General features: G+C 47.5%; 1 protein-coding gene across 1 annotated transcript in view; it reads left to right on the top strand.

The window, feature by feature from the left end:
- LOC135818868 (uncharacterized) overlaps positions 1 to 23,239 on the top strand; it is a 38,807-nt gene that overhangs the window by 5,543 nt on the left and 10,025 nt on the right. The window contains exons 2-8 of the mRNA XM_065332074.1: positions 818 to 934; positions 7,275 to 7,307; positions 10,096 to 10,242; positions 13,351 to 13,401; positions 15,208 to 15,585; positions 18,618 to 18,671; positions 19,601 to 20,047. Of these exons, the coding sequence (XP_065188146.1) occupies positions 818 to 934; positions 7,275 to 7,307; positions 10,096 to 10,242; positions 13,351 to 13,401; positions 15,208 to 15,585; positions 18,618 to 18,671; positions 19,601 to 20,047 (1,227 nt within the window). The remainder of the gene's footprint in view (positions 1 to 817; positions 935 to 7,274; positions 7,308 to 10,095; positions 10,243 to 13,350; positions 13,402 to 15,207; positions 15,586 to 18,617; positions 18,672 to 19,600; positions 20,048 to 23,239) is intronic.

The raw sequence follows: 23,239 nt of genomic DNA, 5'->3' as shown, positions 1-23,239 counted from the left end.
CATTGTCTGCCGCGCGTAGTCTAGTCGTTGTCTGCAACACAGTACAACATTATGCATTCAAGTCGAGAGATCTGGAGCCGCGCGTGGGGTATGCAACGCATGGACTTCGGCCGTCCGCGAATATTCGAATTTTCGAACCTTCAACCTAGAGTTTGTCCGATCGATTATTCGTTGAGGTCCTGGAGACCGAGAAAAGTCGAATAATCGATTATTCGCTAAATTGCTACTTTTTACTGAATACCACAGAACCTTTAAAAGATGCTGCACAGCGGGAACTTCAACAAAGCCTTCCTTAAAAAAAATTTCTGTTCCTGGAAAACTGAGTGAAAGACTTTTCTAATGGCGCGTTGGGTGTTGGATCATGTGGCTATTTGAGAGGTTTATGATAGCTTGGTCACAAGAACAAAAAGCACAAATTTGTGTTCTTTGGCCAAGTTTTGCATAATAACAATGGCGAAGAATGAAACAGTGGTGCCTGATACATTCGCAAAACTCGAACAGAGAGCCGGTAGGCAGGTCAAGGCCTCCTACGATTAAGTCAAGTCACACTACACCAACATGCATGTACATACATGTAATTTTTCCTTCACTTCTCTTTTCTCTAAAAGAAACTATATTCTCGATTCGGGGTAGGATTTACCCCCCCCCCCTCACTCGTTTGTTGTGGGCTGTATTCACTCCCATTAGGTGCAATGCAGTCCAGACAGTTAGAGGAGAAATATGAATAGATCCGACAATACGCATGCATGTTCCCTTTGCCTATAGGCTATCAATCATACTTCTTGTTTCGTTTTGTCTTTTTGGTCCACTTCACCAGGGGCATGCTTCTCTTATTTTGAATTCACATGCGACGATGGAAGCTGCATCACCAAATCCTGGAGATGCAACGGCGCAATTGATTGCAAGTCTGGTTCTGACGAGAGAGGTTGTCCAAGTAAGCTAATCACTACTTCATACTTAATCTAAGGTGACCATTAGCCCAGGCCCACTGGTACACATCCAGGCCTGAGGGCACACCTCCGCCTATGCACACACGCCGGCACATGAGCACACACACACCCTCGCATACGGCGCAGCTGCACGCTGGAACACCCTCTCTGCTGAATGCCGTCTCGCTGACTCCCCCGCTATCTTTGTCACACTAGCCAAGCAACACCTAGGGTTCCCTGTAAGAAGGCAATAGCCAGTTTGGATTGCCCTGGTAATATAAAAAAGAAGAAAGGAATTCGGGTGGACACACCCGTTCCCATAGCGCTGCACATCGGATCCGAACCAGTTCCATTATTTTACATTTCGGCACTTGGCCATCGTCATGTAAGCAGAACAATGAATACAGTGGAAGCCCCACACACGGCTGTTACGCAGTCTAACATCTAACAAGATGGCGGCGAAAAGTTTGAAATCGCTGCGGATTTACTGAAATCCTTTCGACTTAGTAAAACATGTATAGAATTATGTAATTTCGCCGGATTTAGTACTTTCTTTCGGTAAAGTCAGTCTAAACCCAAATATTTTTTAAACGACAAGGAAGTAAGAACAGAAGTCTTGCTGTCGAAAACATCAAGAAGAAGAATTATTTTTGGAGGAAGTAGAAGTGAACAGTTAGACCTTACCTCTCTGGCTTTGCGTGTAGTCAGTGTTATGGCGGACTGGCTGGTTGATCTGCCTGCGATGGAGCAGTCCGCTGCCTCGATCGAACTTTGGGCCGTTGATCTGCAACGTCTGGCAGGGTGCATACGAGGTGTTGTTCTGCAACAGTATGCAGGCGCTCAAGCTCGCCGGGAATGGTACCGTATCTCTTCTCGAGCAGGTTGAACTCGGCGTGAATTCCTTCCGCGCCCTGTTCCGACAGTAGACCAAGCCCGACGTGCACTCTCCGCATCAGCGGCACAGTGTGTTCCTCAAGGAGGTGCAGCTTTGGAGTGATGTGACCTAAGCCTCTCTCCACCACCTCACTCCGACATTTCTGTAAGAACGAGGCAATGGAGAGCTCCAATTGCTGCAGTTCCTCATCTCCACATTTGTCGCAATGGCTGAAGGAAGATCTGCACGCTGTGTACTGGCTGAACAGGGACTTGTACCGCTCACTGACTGCTCGAGCGTCATTCCGCAGAGCTGGGCACCGATCTCCAATGACAATTGCTGGGGCCTCAGTGATAGCTGTGATCACGGCGGGCTTGAGGGCACGGTGGATATGGTTCCCTACAAAAGCACCGCCGTGATAGGCCTGCCGATGGATAATGTTCTTCTGCAGTACTGGCTCTATGGACGCTTCGCACGGGCTGAGAACATCCTTGCTGCGGCGCAACTTGGCCAGTTCGTCTTCAGCAATCTTCAGCTGCGAGCTACACTGCTCTGTGTCGGCCTGTGCTTGCTCAACCTCCCGTTGTAGCACGCCTGCGAGTGCTTCTATCGCCATGCCCTGTTGCTGGCCAAACAAGACGATGAAGTGCAGATGATTCTCCAGAGCGGTGGCTTTCGCTGTTGCTTCCGAGAACGCTGTTTTGCAGCCAGACAACTTGTGATTTGCAGTTGACAAGGCTCTAAACCGTCCACTGTCTTGCTCTTCAGCGTTGCATTGTTCTGCAAGCTGCATGTCCAGAAGACGGACCTCGCGTGTGAATACATCAAAGATCCACGGGAATACACCGAGGTCCAGGTGCAGCACTGGAATGATGGCGCTCGCAACGGGCACTGGCAATAGGACTGGTCTGTTGGTGTTGTTATACAGCTTTGCCTTTGACAGCAGAGCACCTGCGCTTGTAAACTGTGCATAGTCCTCTGCCATCTTCTCTAAGGACCGTGCTCCATACTGTACATCACGGTTCTCTGGTGGGACCTGCATGTCTTTCTTTGTGCACAAGCAATGGAGGCAAGGCCTTACGTCACTGGAACCCGACAAGCCGTAGTTCATGGTTTGGTACTCGTAATCACCAAACAGATAAGGCACAATGGTCTTGCCTATTCATTTCTGGCCCTGTAGCTCAGCCTCTGCAATTTGGTTCCAATACATTGAGAGTGCAGTTACCAGGTTTGCCGGCAAGTCCTTCTCTGCAAACACGCAGATTGACACAGTGTTGGCGGGTGAGTTTGGATGCATGGTGTTGGCGATTTGCATCACGAATTTAAATGTTGTCTTACCATGGTCACCGCCCAGCTTGACCCATATCTCCGTTTCTGGGATGGCGCCATCATGCCATGTCAGCTTACTGCCGCTGTCAAGTATGTTGAGGTAGTGGGTTATGATGTCGGTTAGGTTTAGAAAGTAGACAGCTGCAGCAAGTGACAACTCGCCAGTCCGCTTGACAAAGGGGAGCTGCTTCACTGTGTATTTCGGCAAGGTGGTCGCTATGAATGAGCGAATGCTTCTCTCCGATTCAAGCTGAACTCCGAAGGAGCGGAGCCATCTGCGCAGCTTCCGGAGTTGCGCCCAAGGAAGGCTTAGATCGGCCTTGATGGCAAGGGCAGTGCCTGAAGGTGGTTTGATGCTGGTAGCACCAAGTCCAGCAACGCCATGCCGTGTTGCATCTGCTGTGGTGCAAACTGTCTCTGTGATGCGCTCCATTTCCAGTGACCGTCGTTTCAGCGTCCTGGCTGATGCCTCCTCCGGCTGCTTGCTGCCAACTGTTGTTCGCATGAACATTTGCGGTCTTCCTTGGCTGCTGGTTTTCACTTCCAGCCTCCCATCTTCTGCTTTGGCGGACACAAGGCGACAGGTCAGTCTGTCACTCACATCGCCCCGTAGCTTTGATGGTGACGCTGCTAAGATCTCCTCCACTGTTGCAGCTTTGGTTGCAGTACGAATGGGCATTCCTGAGGATGTGGATGGATTGAACGGACATGATGTGACATGACCTCGTAATTCATGGAGGCGAACGGTTGCTGGGCAACCCGACAATGCTGGTTCATGGAAGTCGCAATGTACACACCACTTGATAACCATATTGCACACTAGCTTGCATGGCTTCTGCAGTGTCGCCAGTGCCATTGGCTGTCTGCATACTGGACATGTATTGTGACTCTTCATCCACGTGTGCACGCATGTTGAGCAGAATATATTTTCACAGCATTTGGCTTGAACTGCTCCATTTACCACTTGCAAACATATCATGCATTCCTGCACAGCTCCACTGTCAATAAACCGCTCTTACTCTAATGCTGCTTCAGCCCGATACATAGGCGCTGCGTGCGCCGAAATCTCGTCCAAAGTAACTGCGGATGTTTGACTATCAGTGGTGTGTGCCACTGTGTTGGTGTCACCGCTGCTACTGCTGCTGGTGCGTTTTTGCTGAGAGCTAGGACTGCCTTCTGGCAGTTCTGCTGATGTTGATGCCATTGATGTCTCTCGTTTTGCCGCTTGGCCAAGCAGTTCACTGATGGCTTTCCGTTTCGGTGGACGGCCGCCCTTGGCTCGTACAGCATCACTCTTACATACGGCACAGTTAGATCTCGCATATGGTTGCCATGTAGCTGGGCCATTGCAGCCCCCACTACAATACTTATATGTGTCATCTCTCATTGAACGTGCAATAGCAAATTGACAAAGTGAGCACATGTACTGGGGATGCACGTCAGGGGAATCTTCGGAAACATCAATTTTAAAAACTTTGGCGATCTCTTCAACATAATTCTTCACCGGATATGGAGTTTTGTGACCAGCACTGGCAAGTTTTTGGCCACCAATGCGACACACGGATTCAAGAATACTCGAGTGGTGCTCCATGGCAGAGCAGAAAGCAACAAACAAGGCTAAAATGTCGCTGCGCGATCGAGACTTCCTTTGCACGATCTGGGACAAGAGCGCGATTTTTGAGTTATAGAAGGTCTCTAGGGCCACCAAAAACACAGCAAGCAGCTGCGAAAACTCGGCGCCGGGATGTAGGCAGCAATGAAAGTAGAGCAGTTTTGGGAATCGAAAGGACAAAGGACGTGGAGGCGACATGGCGACAGAAACCTGTCGCCTCTTGGGAAAGACGATCCAAAAGGCATCAATGCGTTCCTTGAAGCTTCCCCTGGACGAAAATCGCGGTTGTATGGTAAACCGTGTCGATGGGAGACGATGGGAGCCAAAATGGCCTGGACACCAACGTGAAAAATGCAATTCTCAGCTATTCTCTGGGGGCCGTCGCGTTCAAAATTCAAAAAGTTTCAAAAAAATGACGCCATTTTGAATGTCCGATTTTGTGATCTACGTAACAGCCGTGCACAGGAGCAGTATATATACACAGAGTGTAGCGCCAAAAAAGATGCGAGTTACGCCACCTCTATGCAGAGAGGGGGGGGGGGGGAGAGAAAAGGTGCAACTGTGCACAACACAGAGAAGAAGCAACAGAAGGTAGCGCGCCATTGTGCTCTGTGTAGTGAGTATGCATGGCAAATAATAATAAACGAGAGAGCTTGGAAGCTCAGGGCCCTACGCTTTGCTTTTTTGCCTTGATGACCTAGACAAAAAAAGCATAGGGATGTTATAAATTCTTATAAATTTCTACTTTTTGTTTTTAGACATAACCTGGGATTCCAACCCGCACTATCGCCCTGGATGCATCCCCGGACCCCCGATACACTTCGCATACAACTAATTCTTCCAAGTTGCTTCACGTTATGATCTTGTATTTGAAAGCCCTATTTGAATATGCATTGTGGCCATCCGTCTTTGATTGTACGGCACGGTACGGGACAGGTACGGGACAGGTATGGGACAGGTACGGTCGAGGGTAATACGACACCAGCTACCGCCTTTATGACGGCAAAAAAAGAATAGGGATGCTATAAATTTTTCAATTTTCCTATTTTTTTCAGGCATTACCTGGGATTCGAACCCGCACTATCGCCCTACATGCATTCCCCCATTCACTTCGCATTCATACTCATTCTTCCAAGTTGCTTCACGTTATGATCTTGCGTTTGAAAGCCCTATTTGAATAGTGCGGCCAGCTGTATGTGGCCAGCTGTGTTTGATGGTACGGTACGGTACGGGACAGATACAGGATAGCGCCAGGCGTGACACAAACACACAAACAAACAAACACCAAATTAAAGCTGTGTGGACCCTGGCTAGCGCCAGACGTTACTGAAATAACGTCTTCTGCATAGCTTCGGGAATAAAAATATAATTATGGTGTTAATTTTAGCACATTACAGGAGGGGAACACCGAGGGCCATGCGCCAATGCACTATGAGGTTAATCACAGAATGTGTTAGAAAAGCAGACAACCGCGAGATCTCACACTTCCCATGCCCATCACAATTTTAGCACATTACAGGAGGGGAACACCGCGGGCCATGCGCCAATGCACCATGAGGTTAATCACAGAATGTGTTAGAAAAGCAGACAACCGCGAGATCTCACACTTCCCATGCCTAACGGTTTTCACCACGGACGCGACGAGGCATCAGGAAGAGAATGGATTTGAGTGACCTGCCTCATATTATGTTCAGTGATATTGAAGTACAAAAAAGAGTAGTAGCAAGGACAAGCTGAGTCACAATAAATCCAATCCGGTGCTTCATAAAGCCCATCCGGTGCTTAATAAATCCCATCCGGTCAACAAGAACTCGACAAGCCATGGGGCCAACATTTTCGTACCACTCACCCTGGATCCAAGCTCAACTATGGGCAAAGTTGGTTCTCTGCAGTTGAAGTAATAGGGAAGAGCCTGATTGAGCCTGTCGCAAACTGCGCGAGGCGATTGAGATACAGGATACTAAGCCCTTTGTCAACATAAGCAATGGATGGGATTTATTATGACTCGCCCATCGCATAAGGCAGAACGACAGCCTGCAGCAGTGTGGTGATCATTTCCTGAGGATAGCTCCGAGAAAACGTTCGGAATACACTGAATGTTGTTCTGTGTCCGCAGATCACTGCAATCGCCATTTCCTTATCTTCGTTGTTATTAGCCTTTCTTCGTTGGGCTGTGTCATCACGCCTTTTGCCGTACATAATTCATTGCTCTTACTGCCGTTTGTTCTTGCATGCTTGTATATCACCTGAAGAGAAGGCATGGAAGTTTACTTGTGAAAAACAGTTCAGAATGTTGTTGAAGAACCTGAAGCTAATGCTTTATTCTCAGATCTACTGAGTCAGTGCCGTCCATGGTTCCACAACATCAGCTTATTGGGACGTAGTAAAGATGGAGACGAATTGTGCTGCAAGGCCATAGATACGGGCGCCTCTCTCTACCGGGCTGCCCTTGCTACGAAGTCGGTGTTCTGTTTCAGCTATTTAAGAATGTGTTCTGTTTGCCTACAATGTCACGTCTCTTTCTGCACAGCAAAGCCGGGGCTCGCACCCACTACTATACCAAGTAAGTAGAGAATAGCTGCGTCTGCTTCAAACGGGAAAGGTGTGCAGCTCCATTAAGCACCTCCCTGGCGAGCGGTGGACTTTGCTACAGTAACATGGCATGTACAGTGTATTTTTAAAAAAAATAGACGCCTGGTATTTTTTGAAATATTTCAAATTTGGCTGGAGGTTTTGAGTTCTTTTTTTTAAGAATATTGTTCAGGTCCTCTGGCACATGGCGGGGCTGCCACACTTGGAGGGAGAAAAATCTGACGGGGGTCCGGGGTGTCCCCCGTTTAAATATTTTAGGAAAATGGCTTGCTGTTGGGGCCCCAGAACACATTTTTAACTGTTCATACACATGAAAGCACGCGTGCATTTTACTGCTACGTGTACATGTACATGTACAATGACCTGCCAAACGCGACCTGGAAGCGCCGGATGGCCAGCTGGACTATAAAGTGCTCAAAATAAAACAATCGGTTGTCCCTCTTTGGGAACAAAATCGGTCGGTTTGTCCGACAGGCGATCAAAATCGGACGATTTCCGAAAAATCGGAGCAAGTGGCAGTCCTGGCATGGTCACCACACCGCAGATGTGCTCTGGTACATGGTCACCACACCGCAGATGTGCTCTGGTACATGGTCACCACACAACATATGTGCGCGTCTTGCATCTGGGAATATAAGGCCAAACCTGATAGCAATGAAAAGAAGAGCCCCAATTAGATCGGATTGGGAGAAACCTTTGATTCATGACCCACACTAGGGGAAGTGAGCTTCCAGAAAAGCGGAAAAATGCAAGCTGTGGTGAATTAATGATAGCTTGCATGCCGTCCTACCGGTAGGACCACGGGTCCTACCGGTAGGACCCAAGAAATCGCGCTGCAAAAGTGCTTTTGGTTGAGAAATTTCTTGAAACAATTGTTGAGATGAGGTCTTTGTCAGGCAAAGTAATGGCGCAAAATGCAAGACTATGTCCAGTGCATTGCATACGCGCAATTTTATCAATTATCAAAATGGCCGCACATACTCCTGTTGGAGCGCTAGCAACTCTGTCCAAAGTGAATTTTGATCATGGCACATCAATCGTGGTGAGGTACTAATGTTTTTATTAGTCTGCCAAGGCAGTGGGATGCATAATTCCATACACCGTTTCCATGGTTACCATTTGCTGTTACCATGGAATTTCGTACTATGCCTTGTGCGATCACGTCTAAAATTTGTGGACTCCTTCACTAGCCCCTGAGCAACAGTTCAGGGTCAAGTTTTAGGTCAATGTTAGAACAGAGGCCATGCAGCATGTCTGTGTATGATGGTCCTACCGGTAGGTCCTACCGGTAGGACCGATGTCTATGCAAGCTATCATTAAAATCAATTAATCTGACAAGAAAGGTCCCTGGGTCAAGTCCTGGTGTCGTGTCCCCCCTCCCTTTTCTGGCCATTTGATTTTCTGACTGACGGCGACTATGCACCTTCCTCACTATCCCAAATAGACAACAGAAGGACACTGTTAGGTAGCTGCTACTAGCTGGGAAGTATATTCTGTCATGAGATTATTTGAATTTGCACATTTTATTAAGTCGGACCAAGTAGTATTTAAAATCGTGTAGGACGCATCACGCAGCTTCATAAGTAAAAAATTAGTTGTGAGCAACACTGGCTCACACTCAAATCACTGCTTTTCACCAGAAAAAATATTTTATTTCAACGTTTCGGTCATGAAATAACCATCATCAGGAATGAAGTGGGCACATCGGTTAGGATGGGTTAATAAATGAGGAGCGCTGCGAACTGATAACAAATCACACCTGAATGCACTATTACGAGAGAGAGAAAAAAAGGACAAAACATCACAAAAAAACCTGGTATAGAAATAACGCAATACGCGACAACTCTAAATATGGCACAGGTACAGGCACCAAACAGAATGTACATGTACACTAGGTGCGTGCATACATGTAATTGCAGACGCTATCAACAATAGTAGTAACAGTGCATGGGGTGCAAAACCACCACTATCCAGGAAAAGCGAGTTTGATAGCCAGAAATATGTACAAGGTAGTAGTACTTCACCAGAGACTTCACAGGAGGTCCCACCCTGCGTTATTGTTCATGCTGGGGCTCGTGTCGCGAATTTGTATTGCTTCGCGTATTCTTCTCCTGGCCCGATCCGACTCAGTGGCAAGGACGCGAACCTCTGTGAATGCCGACTCACCAAGCGGCAGAACCTCGCCGCCATGGTGAAGTCGGTAGTGCTCGCCCAGCGCTTTTCCAGACGTCTTGTTGCGTGAGTTTTCATTGTGTTCGCGTTGCTACACTACGGCCAGTCTCTCCAACATACTTCTCCGAGCATTTGCAGGTCAGACGATAAACCACGTTGCGTAGTATTATACATGTAATAGTTGCTGTTACACTCACTGATCCTTATGCACGGATATACAGCATTCCCTCACTAGTGGGACCATTGTTATTAGGCTAGGGCCTGTTTTGGACTTCCCGCTCTAAATAAAGAATACAAACAAACAATGTAGCTGCAGGAAGCCTCACTGCTCTCACTTGGTTCTCATTTATATTCGTAAATATTTACCACATACAGCCGCGACTTGTAATAATGGATGTGGTTTTTTTTAAACATTTAATATAGCAACAGGAAGGACTAATTGCACTGTGAGCATTTCCTAAATGTCGACATTTGGGAAATGCTTACAGTGCAATTTGTCCTCCCTGTTGCTATGTTAAAACTGCTGTCTTCGAAACGCTTGTTTTTACAATAAATTTTGTTCTGATTTCTCCATTTCGTTGTTGCAGCACCGGCATGTGGTTCGGATTTCTTTTATTGTCCATACAACAAAAAACCTTGCCTCCCACGAGCATGGGCCTGTGATGGTATTCCGTATTGCATTGATCCATCAGGAAATGCTACGGACGAGTTTCCGTTGAACCCCAACTGCACAGGTACTTACGACCACGTTAACTTTTAAAATCAGTGAATGCCGTGAAAACATGAACATTTTTTTAATGTCCTCTGTGCTCATGTTAGGGGGAGAGATCCAAACAACGTAGGCAGTTTGCCCCCACTTTGCCCTAGCAATGCTACAGTATGATAGTATCACCCATAGCGCCATAATAAAGGAAAGCATACCGTCGTCCCTCTTTGATCTGGCACTTTGTAAACCAGCACCCTCTGTAAACCAGCACAGTTTTCATTAGCCAAAATGTCCTCGTCATGCACATTGCAGCGGCAGATCGGATTTGTTCATCCAGCACTCTCCGTAATCCAGCAGAGTTTCTTTAGCACAAAATGGTGCTGGATTATAAAGGGACCACTGTATTTCCTTTGACCTGCTAGTATCCACCTGTCCACAATGCGCTCTTCGCCCACATTCACAACACCATACTCCATAGTGAGGAAGTTCGTTCTTTGATAGATGTTCCATAGCCTCCAGACAGCTGTTTTGCTCATTGAGAGCTCCTCAGTGGAGGTAGATAACGAATGAAATAGATGTTCCATAGCCTCCAGACAGCTGTTTTGCTCATTGAGAGCTCCTCAGTGGAAGTAGATAACGAATGAAATAGATGCTCCATAGCCTCCAGACAGCTATTTTGCTCATTGAGAGCTCCTCAGTGGAGGTAGATAACGAATGAAATAGATGTTCCATAGCCTCCAGGCAGCTGTTTTGCTCATTGAGAGCTCCTCAGTGGAGGTAGATAACGAATGAAATAGAATGATGTTCCATAGCCTCCAGACAGCTGTTTTGCTCATTGAGAGCTCCTCAGTGGAAGTAGATAACGAATGAAATAGATGCTCCATAGCCTCCAGACAGCTATTTTGCTCATTGAGAGCTCCTCAGTGGAGGTAGATAACGAATGAAATAGATGTTCCATAGCCTCCAGGCAGCTGTTTTGCTCATTGAGAGCTCCTCAGTGGAGGTAGATAACGAATGAAATAGAATGATGTTCCATAGCCTCCAGACAGCTGTTTTGCTCATTGAGAGCTCCTCAGTGGAGGTAGATAACGAATGAAATAGATGTTCCATAGCCTCCAGACAGCTGTTTTGCTCATTGAGAGCTCCTCAGTGGAGGTAGATAACGAATGAATAGCAGAAATAGGAACCATCACTGGCTTGTTGTGCGCCTACAACAACAACGTTGTCGTCAATGGCGGAAGTGGCAGAGGAGGAACCTTGCACGGCGGACGGGCAGTGCAGTGAATGCCCCACGGGCCTCTGGGACTGTTGCGTCGTCTGGCCTTCCGCCTGTCTCAGCTCATCATCACGTCACTATGAGCCAGCAATATTTCAATCTATCATTAAGCATGTATGTGAGGTGTAGACCAGGCTAAAATTGGTGGCGGTCAATTCACCAGCTTTGCAAGCTATTGAATGGTGTAGTCCCAGCACAATTTGCTATGTATATGTTGCTCCTACCTGTCTAAAGTTGTTCCGTTGTGTCTGGGAGTAGGACTCGTTTTAGTATCTCAACATTGGCGCCCAACGTGGGGCTCGAACCCACGACCCTGAGGTTAAGAGTCTCATGCTCTACCGACTGAGTTAGCCGAGATACTAAAATAAGTCATACTCCCAGACACAGCGGAACAATTTGGGGCATTTATTATGGGAGACGAAGCGACGGAGACAAAGACGAACGATAATATTACGGACGAGAGAGCGATCCAGTGAGAGAGAATGCAATATAAAGGGCCTGGGTAGCCATGGCAAATATAGGTGCGCAAGTAGCTACATAATACCCGGGCCAACGGAACGAAAGATGAGTACGAGGGTAAGTATCTATGGTGCATGCCGGCCAGCTTGGGAAAGGTTGTAGATTATACCGGAGGAGGTACCTAACATATAACATAGCGTGTTTGATATCATCGCTTCAGCAATGGTCAGGAGCATGACTATAGGAGTATGTAGTAGTAGTAGTATTTATTCATATTTCTCTAGGGCAGTCCCCGCAGACCTATGGTCTCCTTACGGAGTACCCTAGCCAATCTAGGATTGCGATATGTGTGGCAACGTCAGTGTGAACTGTCTGCTTCCCGCGCTTGTCTAAATTCTTGCACCATCTGTATGCATGTCCCCGGAGCACTGTGCTTTTGCTATCACCTTTAGAACTTTTGTCACCTTCAACTTCTTTAGGTGTGTCACTTTACTTTCTAGAAAGGTTGCAATTGCGCCACTTTCACCCTATAAAAACACTACTCGTCCCAGTATCTAAACAGTTTTCGTGGAGACAGAAATGAAATCAACATAAAATTTAAAACTCGGATGTTGAGCCATGAATAAATGTAGAAAGAAAAAAGACACTATGGACACGAGTTAAGAGTAACTCTCCATCACTGTAACCAGATACTTTATCCAGTCAGAAAGTGCAATAACTAGGCACAAAACTGACAGATCGTACTGGTCTTGTCATCGTCCAGTAACAATCGACATTTGTTGTTCCGTTGGGACTGTAGCTTTTGCTCGTTTTCGTTGCGCTTGCCTTCCCCTCTTTGGTCTTTCCATAACCTTGAACCTTCCAAGTTGGAAGGCTGTCGGTTAGCGCTACGGAGATGTGTTGAAGCTAGGTGTCAGAATGTCTCAGTACTCTGTCAGTTTTGTGCCTAGTTATTGCACTTTCTGACTGGATAAAGTATCATGTTACTGTGATGGAGATTTACTCTTAACTCGTGTCCATAGTGTCTTTTTCCTTTCTACATTAACATAAAATAGATAGTATTAGTGAAGCGGACATTACGCGTATAAAAGAAGGACGGTATGGAAAATGCAAGTCTGGATGGTACATGTGTGCTGCCCAAACACAATACTCATGGTGCCACTTAGACAAAGGTCCGAATTTGACGAAATTCCACCCTGAAGTTGTTCACGAAAAATCCCGTCCGGGGCGCTGGAAACTAAATTGTTACTTTGAAAATGGGATCTTTGATAAGTTTTTTGAATAATCATAAATTCTAAATTGGACAGTAGGCTTATGGTGCAAACCGGTATGGACTGTTGCATGTTTCGGTGAGGAACAACGGCACTTTTTTCTTCTTCACTGTGTCCTATATTTCTTCAGATCCTGCTGCAACAGTCGCGCCTGTTACCCTGCCACCGGCATCGTCCATACGTACGTTGTAGTTCTGTTGGTGTATTTGGGTATGCTGTACGCATGGTTTATTATTGTAGAGTGCATGCTCTTCTCCTCTAGGCTCTGGAACAAGTATTCATTCTGAGGTTGCGCAACCAACAGTATCCAGTACAGGTGGAATCCTGATAATTCGAACCTCAACATGCCAGGAAAAAACTTCAAATTATCCGGACATTCTAATTATCCAAACATGAACCCACAGCACAATAGTGTTTGTCAAAATGCTCTCATGGTCACGCAGAGTTGCGCTATGGACCTTAGTCACGGATTTCACGGATACTGAACTGACCGGCACAGCCTGCTCATCATAGCTGAACTGACCAGTACAATGTACAGTGAACTTCGAATTACACTTTGCTAACTTCGAATTATCAGCATAAATCCCACACGTTTTCTATGTAAGTGGAATCTGTGGGACTTCTAATTAACCGGATATATCCAGTTCGAGGTTCGAATTATCAGAAATGTTTATGTGGGAATCGTATTGATAGAAATCGTCCCTGGAAAAACTTCTAATTAAGCGGTATGTTCGAATTAAGCCATATTTGAATTATCAGGATTCCACCTGTATCACATTGCCTGGGCAACCATATAACCTTAGCATCAAACAGATGTTCGCCTGAACGGGCGACTGGCGTGAAGCCCGGAACGGTAGAATTTGACCATAGAGATAGACCAACATGATTATGGTGCCATGAAGCCAGGAAAAGAGGAAATTGACGATGGAAACAGACGTATTTTTGAATGAGTCAAATTTGCTTCTCGCGGCATGAATTCTTCTGAAGCGTCCATTGGTAAATAGCGTGGTGACCAAGCAGCACTGGAGTAGAGTGTCTGACGGTCAGACCTAGAAATCCAGGGTCCAATAGCTGATGTGCTGAGTCTCTTTGAATTGGTCGGCAGGTCGGTTGGGATGTGGCGGAATTGCTTCATTGATAAACAGGCGAACGCCACTGCTTGACCTTTGGGGTAATTTTAAGTTTGAAAACCTAACGCGGGCAGGTGCATGGGAGAGAGCGAAACGAGTTTTGGTGCACACTGCTCAAGCACATCACACGTTACCGCCTGCTGAAGACCCAAAGGCAGACATTTAGTGATTACACTATTGCAATTCCTGTGAAAGACAGTTGTGGCGAAGGTGTTAACGAGATTACTCAACTGGAGAACAAAGTGCATTCGCCAGTTCAGGGATGAAATTACCGTCATATTTTTTGCATAGCAGTTTCTGCTGTACAAAATCACAATAATTATTGTGTAGCAGTCTTTTGATTTTGATTTGCATTATTTTTTTAAGGTTGGGTGTTTACCACATTGTCCTTCTTGAGAGTGATGCCTGAAAGCCCATTTGCAAAAAAACCCGACTGAAGCATACATGTGCACGCAGATTGAGAGTACTTGCACCACACACAGGCATACTGCACTGTATGCACGTCACCGTTACCGTACTTGACAGCGCAGGCTAGGCATGGATAGCAGCCTGTATGCATCGCAATTTTCTGCGAGTCACAGTGATTTTTGAGTAGCAGTAGATCGATTTTGCACTTTGCAACGTGCGATGCGATCCAGGATAAATTCATCCCTGCAGTTCACGAAAAGATGGTAGGTAATGGTCGTGATACCCAATGACTCAGAACTGTATTTAGCCTTTGCATGCAGTGTAACTTTAACTCCCTCAAAACGATGGACCGAGATCCGAGCCAACAAATACACGTGTCATCTACTATTGACCGTAGTGTCGCTAGAGCCTTACTGGCTTGTGCTATTATTCGATTCTTGTTGCTGCAGAGTGGCACAATTGTTCAAGCCCAAGCTTCGAGTATGCAATTCTTTACAGCGGAAAGACGAGCTTCAGCCAGGCTGAAACGCACTGCAGAGCTGTGGGAGGGCACATTGCAACACCACATACAACAACTGAGGATAGGTGTATAAGCAACCTCAGGAAAGCCGTGAACAGCAGCAAGGTGTGGCTTGGCATCCGCCACTTCAGCAACATCGGTTGGCGTAGCGTCGAGACGAACACCACACTCAAACACTATAGCGGCTTTCACCCTGGGCTCCCGGTACTTGTCCGCCAAATGTGCGCTATGCAGCACGGTTCAGGGTTATGGAATCAATTTCCTTGCGACAACGCATACGGAACTCATATCGTATGCCAGCGACAAGGTGAGACCAGCGGCCCCTTTGACTACAAACAGCTCAGTGTAGAGTATATGGAGGATATGGAAGACTATGGAATATGGTTTGCGGACAGATTGGAAGCTTCTACAGTTTCAAAGGACGAGCATGCACAGTCCTCACTGGTATAGTAAAAGGCTATTCTTGAACTGAGCGTTTTTGTTCCCTTCTAATCATGGGCAAAATACAAGGAATGTTTTACACAGTTATACACCAGTACTCGAAAACGGTCTCTTGGCTACAAATTCTTCCAAAAATAAGAAATATTTATTATTTTTGGAAGTATTTGTAGCGGAGAGACCGTTTCCGAGTAGTGGTGTATAACTGTGTGAAACATGAAGTGGCTACAGTGGAGTCTGCACACCCTTAGGAAGGAAAATACAAGGAATAACGGATAAAATGACAAACAGCAAAATGCAGGCCATCCAAATCATGGGTCGCAACCTCACGCTACAAAATTAATGTGAGATAGAAATGAGTACATGTGCAGTGGATCGAAAACAACACAATGTCGAACAAGGTGGTGGGTTATAAAGTTTTTTTCATGTTGCCAACCCCTTAATTTCCGATATCAGTCATTTTGCATAGGGTATAGAGTAGATACATGGATGTGACAAACGGAATTTCAGCCTTTGGTCTTTGGTTGGTGGATCTGATCTATCCTCCCCCACCGTTTAGGAGCCGCGTCTGGTCTGACACCTGGTCATGGGGTGGTGGCGTCCCATGGAAGCGGAAATGTGGTACTTGTCCTGCCCGTTACGCGAACCGTCCATTTTTATGTTTCCTTTTTTAGTGGCTGGGATATCGACAAGAGTCCATAAACAAGAGTATGCAACTGTGATCTCTTTTCTATGGGCCAGATGCTCGGCGCAGTCTGCGCACTGCAGAAAGTCAAACACCGCACTTTCCCTCTGGTCTTAAATGAACTTTTGTGAAGAACTGGAGTTCACGCGCCAAATTTTAGAGATTGCGTAGGTACTGGAACCAATCGTGCAAAAGCGGATGGGCTCGTACGAGAAATTGCGGGTTTGAATGCATGCTTTCAGAGCGTGATGGAGGCAAGTTACGTAATGAAGGCAGCGCGCCGCGCACTGGCCCATGACCGCAGTTGCATACTCTTGTTTATGCACCCTTGATATCAAGGGTAACTTGTACTTGAAGTAGTTCCTGGGCCCTTTCTATTTTTTATAAATGTCCTAATGGACATGAATATCACGTTGGACTTTCCTGAGACAATAACTAGAGAAAACCATCTCAACGATGGTGACAAGTCAAGGAGACATGCTATACATGGAAGAGGTATACAAGACAGACTGGAAACTGTGTCACAACTCTGATTTTCACGTATTACTACGATCATCAGGCAACTGATGGCTCGAAAATGGGCAGCCAGAACATAAGCGGGAGCAAGGTGAGAACTTCTGAGGGGTATCATAGCGCAAGAGTCAGGTGCAAGGGTGAAGTTGCATGGAAGAGGTATAGCGATTAAGTGTGAGAATTACAATTACAGTCAACTTCGCATAATGACTGCGGATATAACGACAATTTGCGAATAACGACAGAATTTCCATGCCCAGAGCAAAGTCCCATCCAACTGTCATACATATAATGAGACTTCAGGTATAACGGCACTTCGCGAATAAGGACACTTTTCTGATGCCCCGCCCAGTGTCGTTATAAGCGAAGTTGACTGTACACGCGAGAAAATGGGGGGGGGGGGGGGATGTGTGACAGGGGCAAAACCCCAACATGATGAGATTGAGTAAATCAGCTGACCAGTTCACGTGATCATGAGTTATTCGCTCAAGGTGCAAGTGTAGTATTAAAGCTGTAAGTATAGATACAAAACAATGTGTATTCAAGCCTGTGTGTGTGTGTGTGTGCGTGTACATGTGTGTGTGTGTATGTGTGTGTGTGTGTGTGTGTGTGTGTGTGTGTGTGTGTACGTGTGTGTGTGTATATGTGTGTGTATGTGTGTGTATATGTGTGTGTATGTGTGTGTGTACGTGTGTGTGTGTATGTGTGTGTGTGTGTGTGTGTGTGTGTGTGTGTGTGTGTGTGTACGTGTGTGTATTTGTGTACCCACTTGCTGAGGTGTGGTGAGCCCATAAGTGGGATCATTTGCAATTACAAGCCCCTATTATTCTCATATAGATTTTTAAGCGATCAGATAACAAACGCCCAATTTCGAAATTTGTGTGCACAAAGTGATCACAGATTTTATGTGGTATGGATGCTGGCCTAACGTATTTTTGAAGTCACTTGTCTGTCTTTTTGAAATGCACTGTACAATACATCGCTGCTTGATATGTTGTTGTCTTGCCCGGCAATGTGGTGAAGCTGTGCATATGTGGTCAGCTTTTGGGCCATCCTGACCGACATTCAGAGTGTCGTGTTGATTTCCTGGTTTTAAGTGGATTACCAAACTCTCCTAAACCTACAGTGCTAGCAACTGAAATCCAACCCCTGAGCGGTACGCTCACATTGCAAAGACCGAACATGGGATTGTAATTTGTAACACCACGAAATAGAGACCACTAGAGAATGTGTAGTACCGTCCAGGGGTCGGATTTCGGATACTAGCACTGTAGTACCACACCATTATCCTATGTTTTTTGTTTTATTTATTTTATTTATGTAAATAGGCGTCGAGGCGACAATAGTTTTAGAATTGCGATCAACAGAACGAGCTGAACCGACATTTCACAAAGGCTTTTATTGTATTCAAAAAACGAGTGGATACGAAGGCATTTATTTTATGTGTAAGCTGCACCCGGATTTTTTTCTCACAACATACAGACATCGACACTGCTTATCGCCGTTAAATTTGATCATCGTAGTAAAAGCCGCACCGAATTTGTTTGTTTAGGCGAATTACTGGTGTCTAAGGCGCGGCTTGTACTATTGAGAGTACGGTGGCTATGGTGCAGGCAGACGTTCAGTTCTTGCAGTAACGACAATACAGCTGTGTACGAATGGCTCACTTTTTTGTTTTTACCTATTTTCTTGTGCTCTGGAAGTCAATGATGCAGCACAGCCCGCCAATTTCACACTATCACCAACGACTGCAGTGGGTAAGTAGTAGCTAGGTGTGTGCGTGCACAATTCATGCTTGATGCCAGTGAAAATCGATGTTTTCATGTCTCAGCAATATGCAAATACAATCCTTGTAACCATTCTACAGTGAAAGGTGACTGCATCTTTAGGCGTTCCCGAAATCGGCCAGCAGGAAAGGACGCCGAAATCAATGGCTGTGAAGAAATCGTCGATAATTTGCTGAGTTTAAAAGTTTCGCACTGAATTCGCCGGAAATTTGATGTTTTAGTGCCTCTGCTGCGTGCATGCAAAAGTACATGTATACTGCGAACGGTGACGTTAAATACTGCTTTGAGCCGAATTCTGACTTTGGGGCTCATGATATGGCCGAATTTGGACATTCTCTTAGCCGATCGAAAAGCCGATTAGGTTAAAAAATCGGGCTGATTTGGGAACTGCCTACTGATCATTCCTGAATAGTGGCTTCCCACGTTGTATGTGAATTTCCTTATCTGTTTAGCTGAGAAAACCCAGAAAAAGAGTGGAATAGGTGAATCCCTGAATTTGCTTCCATTTTTGTTTGTTTGATGTCTATTGATTTGGTGCGAAATCTAATGTCCCCATGAAACTAGCTTTGAATCCTGCAGCTTCTGGTGGCACCTAGACAAGTCCAAAACATGGGATGTGGAATTGCAGCTTTTGGTCCAAACTCTGTACTGTCATTGCGAAACGTCATGCCCCTAAGGCTTGGCATCCAGCTTGATTTGCTCACATCGCAGATGGCTGGGGCCGCATATCGATTGGCTTGCTCTGCCTGGCAACTCTGCCACTTTGACCAGAAATTGTTTCCATAGCCGGTCAAGTTTCGCTTTGAGCCTCTTCTGAACTTCAAAGCAGCTAACATAAATAATTGATTTTTTCCCCAATACCTGTTGTTCTTCAATTTTGCCCATTGCTATCACTGCAGAATGGGAAGAGTGCACGGACTTAAATGGGAGGTTTAATAGAGGGATCCAACATATGAGTGCAAGTCGAACACATTACAAAGACTACACCCTGCTGCACACTGGAAACGTGACCTTCGCAAAGGCCAGGGCACTTTGCGAGAAAGCCGGAGGCCACCTTCCTCAGCCGGTGGATGGTTTTGACAATAGCTGCGTCTTTCTTCGGAGCAATTACGCACCTATATGGCTCGGGGTGAAGAGCATGGATGGAGAATGGAATGCTATCGATGCAAGAAATGCAACACAATCCAGTGAGTCCACACTACCATACACCAACTGGCGCTACGGATACCCCAAGAACATGACGGCAGAATCGTGCGCCGTGATGCATGGATACCGGTCGCTTCATGAGTGGACGAGTCGTGCCTGCGATGATGTGATTGTTCAGCACGTCGTCTGTCAGCGAAACGGTGAGACCAGGGTATCATAATTACAACTGTTGTATATATTTTAGGAAACTTACACCACCCGCCTACAACCAAGAGTGCACCGTCCACAGAGTGTGCCAGGCTTTTTCTGCATACGTGTCCGTCACGGCTGAAATTCCGGGATTACATCATAGCCCGTGCCGGTATGGCTATGAGGCAGGAAGTGGCATAGTGCATGCAAATGAGCTGCACCGGTAGTGCAGCAGGAGGCCTGCATAGTGCATACAACTGAGCTGCGGTTGTGCAGCAGGAGACCTGCATAGTGCATGCGACTTAGCTGCACTTGTGCAGCAGGAGACCTGCATAGTGCATGCAACTGAGCTGCGGTTGTGCAGCAGGAGACCTGCATAGTGCATGCAACTGAGCTGCGGTTGTGCAGCAGGAGACCTGCATAGTGCATGCAACTGAGCTGCGGTTGTGCAGCAGGAGACCTGCATAGTGCAACGCAACTGAGCTGCGGTTGTGCAGCAGGAGACCTGCATAGTGCATGCAACTGAGCTGCGGTTGTGCAGCAGGAGACCTGCATAGTGCATGCAACTGAGCTGCAGTTGTGCAGCAGGAGACCTGCATAGTGCATGCGACTGAGCTGCACTTGTGCAGCAGGAGACCTGCATAGTGCATGCAACTGAGCTGCGGTTGTGCAGCAGGAGACCTGCATAGTGCATGCAACTGAGCTGCGGTTGTGCAGCAGGAGACCTGCATAGTGCATGCAACTGAGCTGCGGTTGTGCAGCAGGAGACCTGCATAGTGCATGCGACTGAGCTGCGGTTGTGCAGCAGGAGACCTGCATAGTGCATGCAACTGAGCTGCGGTTGTGCAGCAGGAGACCTGCATAGTGCATACAACTGAGCTGCGGTTGTGCAGCAGGAGACCTGCATAGTGCATGCAACTGAGCTGCGGTTGTGCAGCAGGAGACCTGCATAGTGCATGCAACTGAGCTGCGGTTGTGCAGCAGGAGACCTGCATAGTGCATGCAACTGAGCTGCGGTTGTGCAGCAGGAGACCTGCATAGTGCATGCAACTGAGCTGCGGTTGTGCAGCAGGAGACCTGCATAGTGCATGCAACTGAGCTGCGGTTGTGCAGCAGGAGACCTGCATAGTGCATGCAACTGAGCTGCGGTTGTGCAGCAGGAGACCTGCATAGTGCATGCAACTGAGCTGCGGTTGTGTAGCAGGAGACCTGCATAGTGCATGCAACTGAGCTGCGGTTGTGCAGCAGGAGACCTGCATAGTGCATGCAACTGAGCTGCGGTTGTGCAGCAGGAGACCTGCATAGGGCATGCAACTGAGCTGCGGTTGTGCAGCAGGAGACCTGCATAGTGCATGCAACTGAGCTGCGATTGTGCAGCAGGAGACCTGCATAGTGCATGCAACTGAGCTGCGGTTGTGCAGCAGGAGACCTGCATAGTGCATGCAACTGAGCTGCGGTTGTGCAGCAGGAGACCTGCATAGTGCATGCAACTGAGCTGCGGTTGTGCAGCAGGAGACCTGCATAGTGCATGCAACTGAAGCTGCGGTTGTGCAGCAGGAGACCTGCATAGTGCATGCAACTGAGCTGCGGTTGTGCAGCAGGAGACCTGCATAGTGCATGCAACTGAGCTGCGGTTGTGCAGCAGGAGACCTGCATAGTGCATGCAACTGAGCTGCGGTTGTGCAGCAGGAGACCTGCATAGTGCATGCAACTGAGCTGCGGTTGTGCAGCAGGAGACCTGCATAGTGCATGCAACTGAGCTGCGGTTGTGCAGCAGGAGACCTGCATAGTGCATGCAACTGAGCTGCGGTTGTGCAGCAGGAGACCTGCATAGTGCATGCAACTGAGCTGCGGTTGTGCAGCAGGAGACCTGCATAGTGCATGCAACTGAGCTGCGGTTGTGCAGCAGGAGACCTGCATAGTGCATGCAACTGAGCTGCGGTTGTGCAGCAGGAGACTTGCATAGTGCATGCAACTGAGCTGCGGTTGTGCAGCAGGAGACCTGCATAGTGCATGCAACTGAGCTGCGGTTGTGCAGCAGGAGACCTGCATAGTGCATGCAACTGAGCTGCGGTTGTGCAGCAGGAGACCTGCATAGTGCATGCAACTGAGCTGCGGTTGTGCAGCAGGAGACCTGCATAGTGCATGCAACTGAGCTGCGGTTGTGCAGCAGGAGACCTGCATAGTGCATGCAACTGAGCTGCGGTTGTGCAGCAGGAGACCTGCATAGTGCATGCAACTGAGCTGCGGTTGTGCAGCAGGAGACCTGCATAGTGCATGCAACTGAGCTGCGGTTGTGCAGCAGGAGACCTGCATAGTGCATGCAACTGAGCTGCGGTTGTGCAGCAGGAGACCTGCATAGTGCATGCAACTGAGCTGCGGTTGTGCAGCAGGAGACCTGCATAGTGCATGCAACTGAGCTGCGGTTGTGCAGCAGGAGACCTGCATAGTGCATGCAACTGAGCTGCGGTTGTGCAGCAGGAGACCTGCATAGTGCATGCAACTGAGCTGCGGTTGTGCAGCAGGAGACCTGCATAGTGCATGCAACTGAGCTGCGGTTGTGCAGCAGGAGACCTGCATAGTGCATGCAACTGAGCTGCGGTTGTGCAGCAGGAGACCTGCATAGTGCATGCAACTGAGCTGCGGTTGTGCAGCAGGAGACCTGCATAGTGCATGCAACTGAGCAGCGGTTGTGCAGCAGGAGACCTGCATAGTGCATGCAATTGAGCTGCGGTTGTGCAGCAGGAGACCTGCATAGTGCATGCAACTGAGCTGCGGTTGTGCAGCAGGAGACCTGCATAGTGCATGCAACTGAGCTGCGGTTGTGCAGCAGGAGACCTGCATAGTGCATGCAACTGAGCTGCGGTTGTGCAGCAGGAGACCTGCATAGTGCATGCAACTGAGCTGCGGTTGTGCAGCAGGAGACCTGCATAGTGCATGCAACTGAGCTGCGGTTGTGCAGCAGGAGACCTGCATAGTGCATGCAACTGAGCTGCGGTTGTGCAGCAGGAGACCTGCATAGTGCATGCAACTGAGCGGCGGTTGTGCAGCAGGAGACCTGCAGGAATGCTGCTGGTGCACATCACCTGGCTAAAATGACGTTATCCCGGAATATTTCCGTGACGCCAGCCCTCCTAGCTGGACACACGGTGGTTCATGAGGTTGCTGTCTGGTTTTTCCTGCTTCGGTATTCCCTTGTGTTT

This window comes from Sycon ciliatum, chromosome 6 (genome assembly GCF_964019385.1).
Source record: "Sycon ciliatum chromosome 6, ocSycCili1.1, whole genome shotgun sequence".
NCBI lineage: Eukaryota > Metazoa > Porifera > Calcarea > Leucosolenida > Sycettidae > Sycon > Sycon ciliatum.
This window is presented reverse-complemented; position numbering and strand designations above follow the sequence as displayed.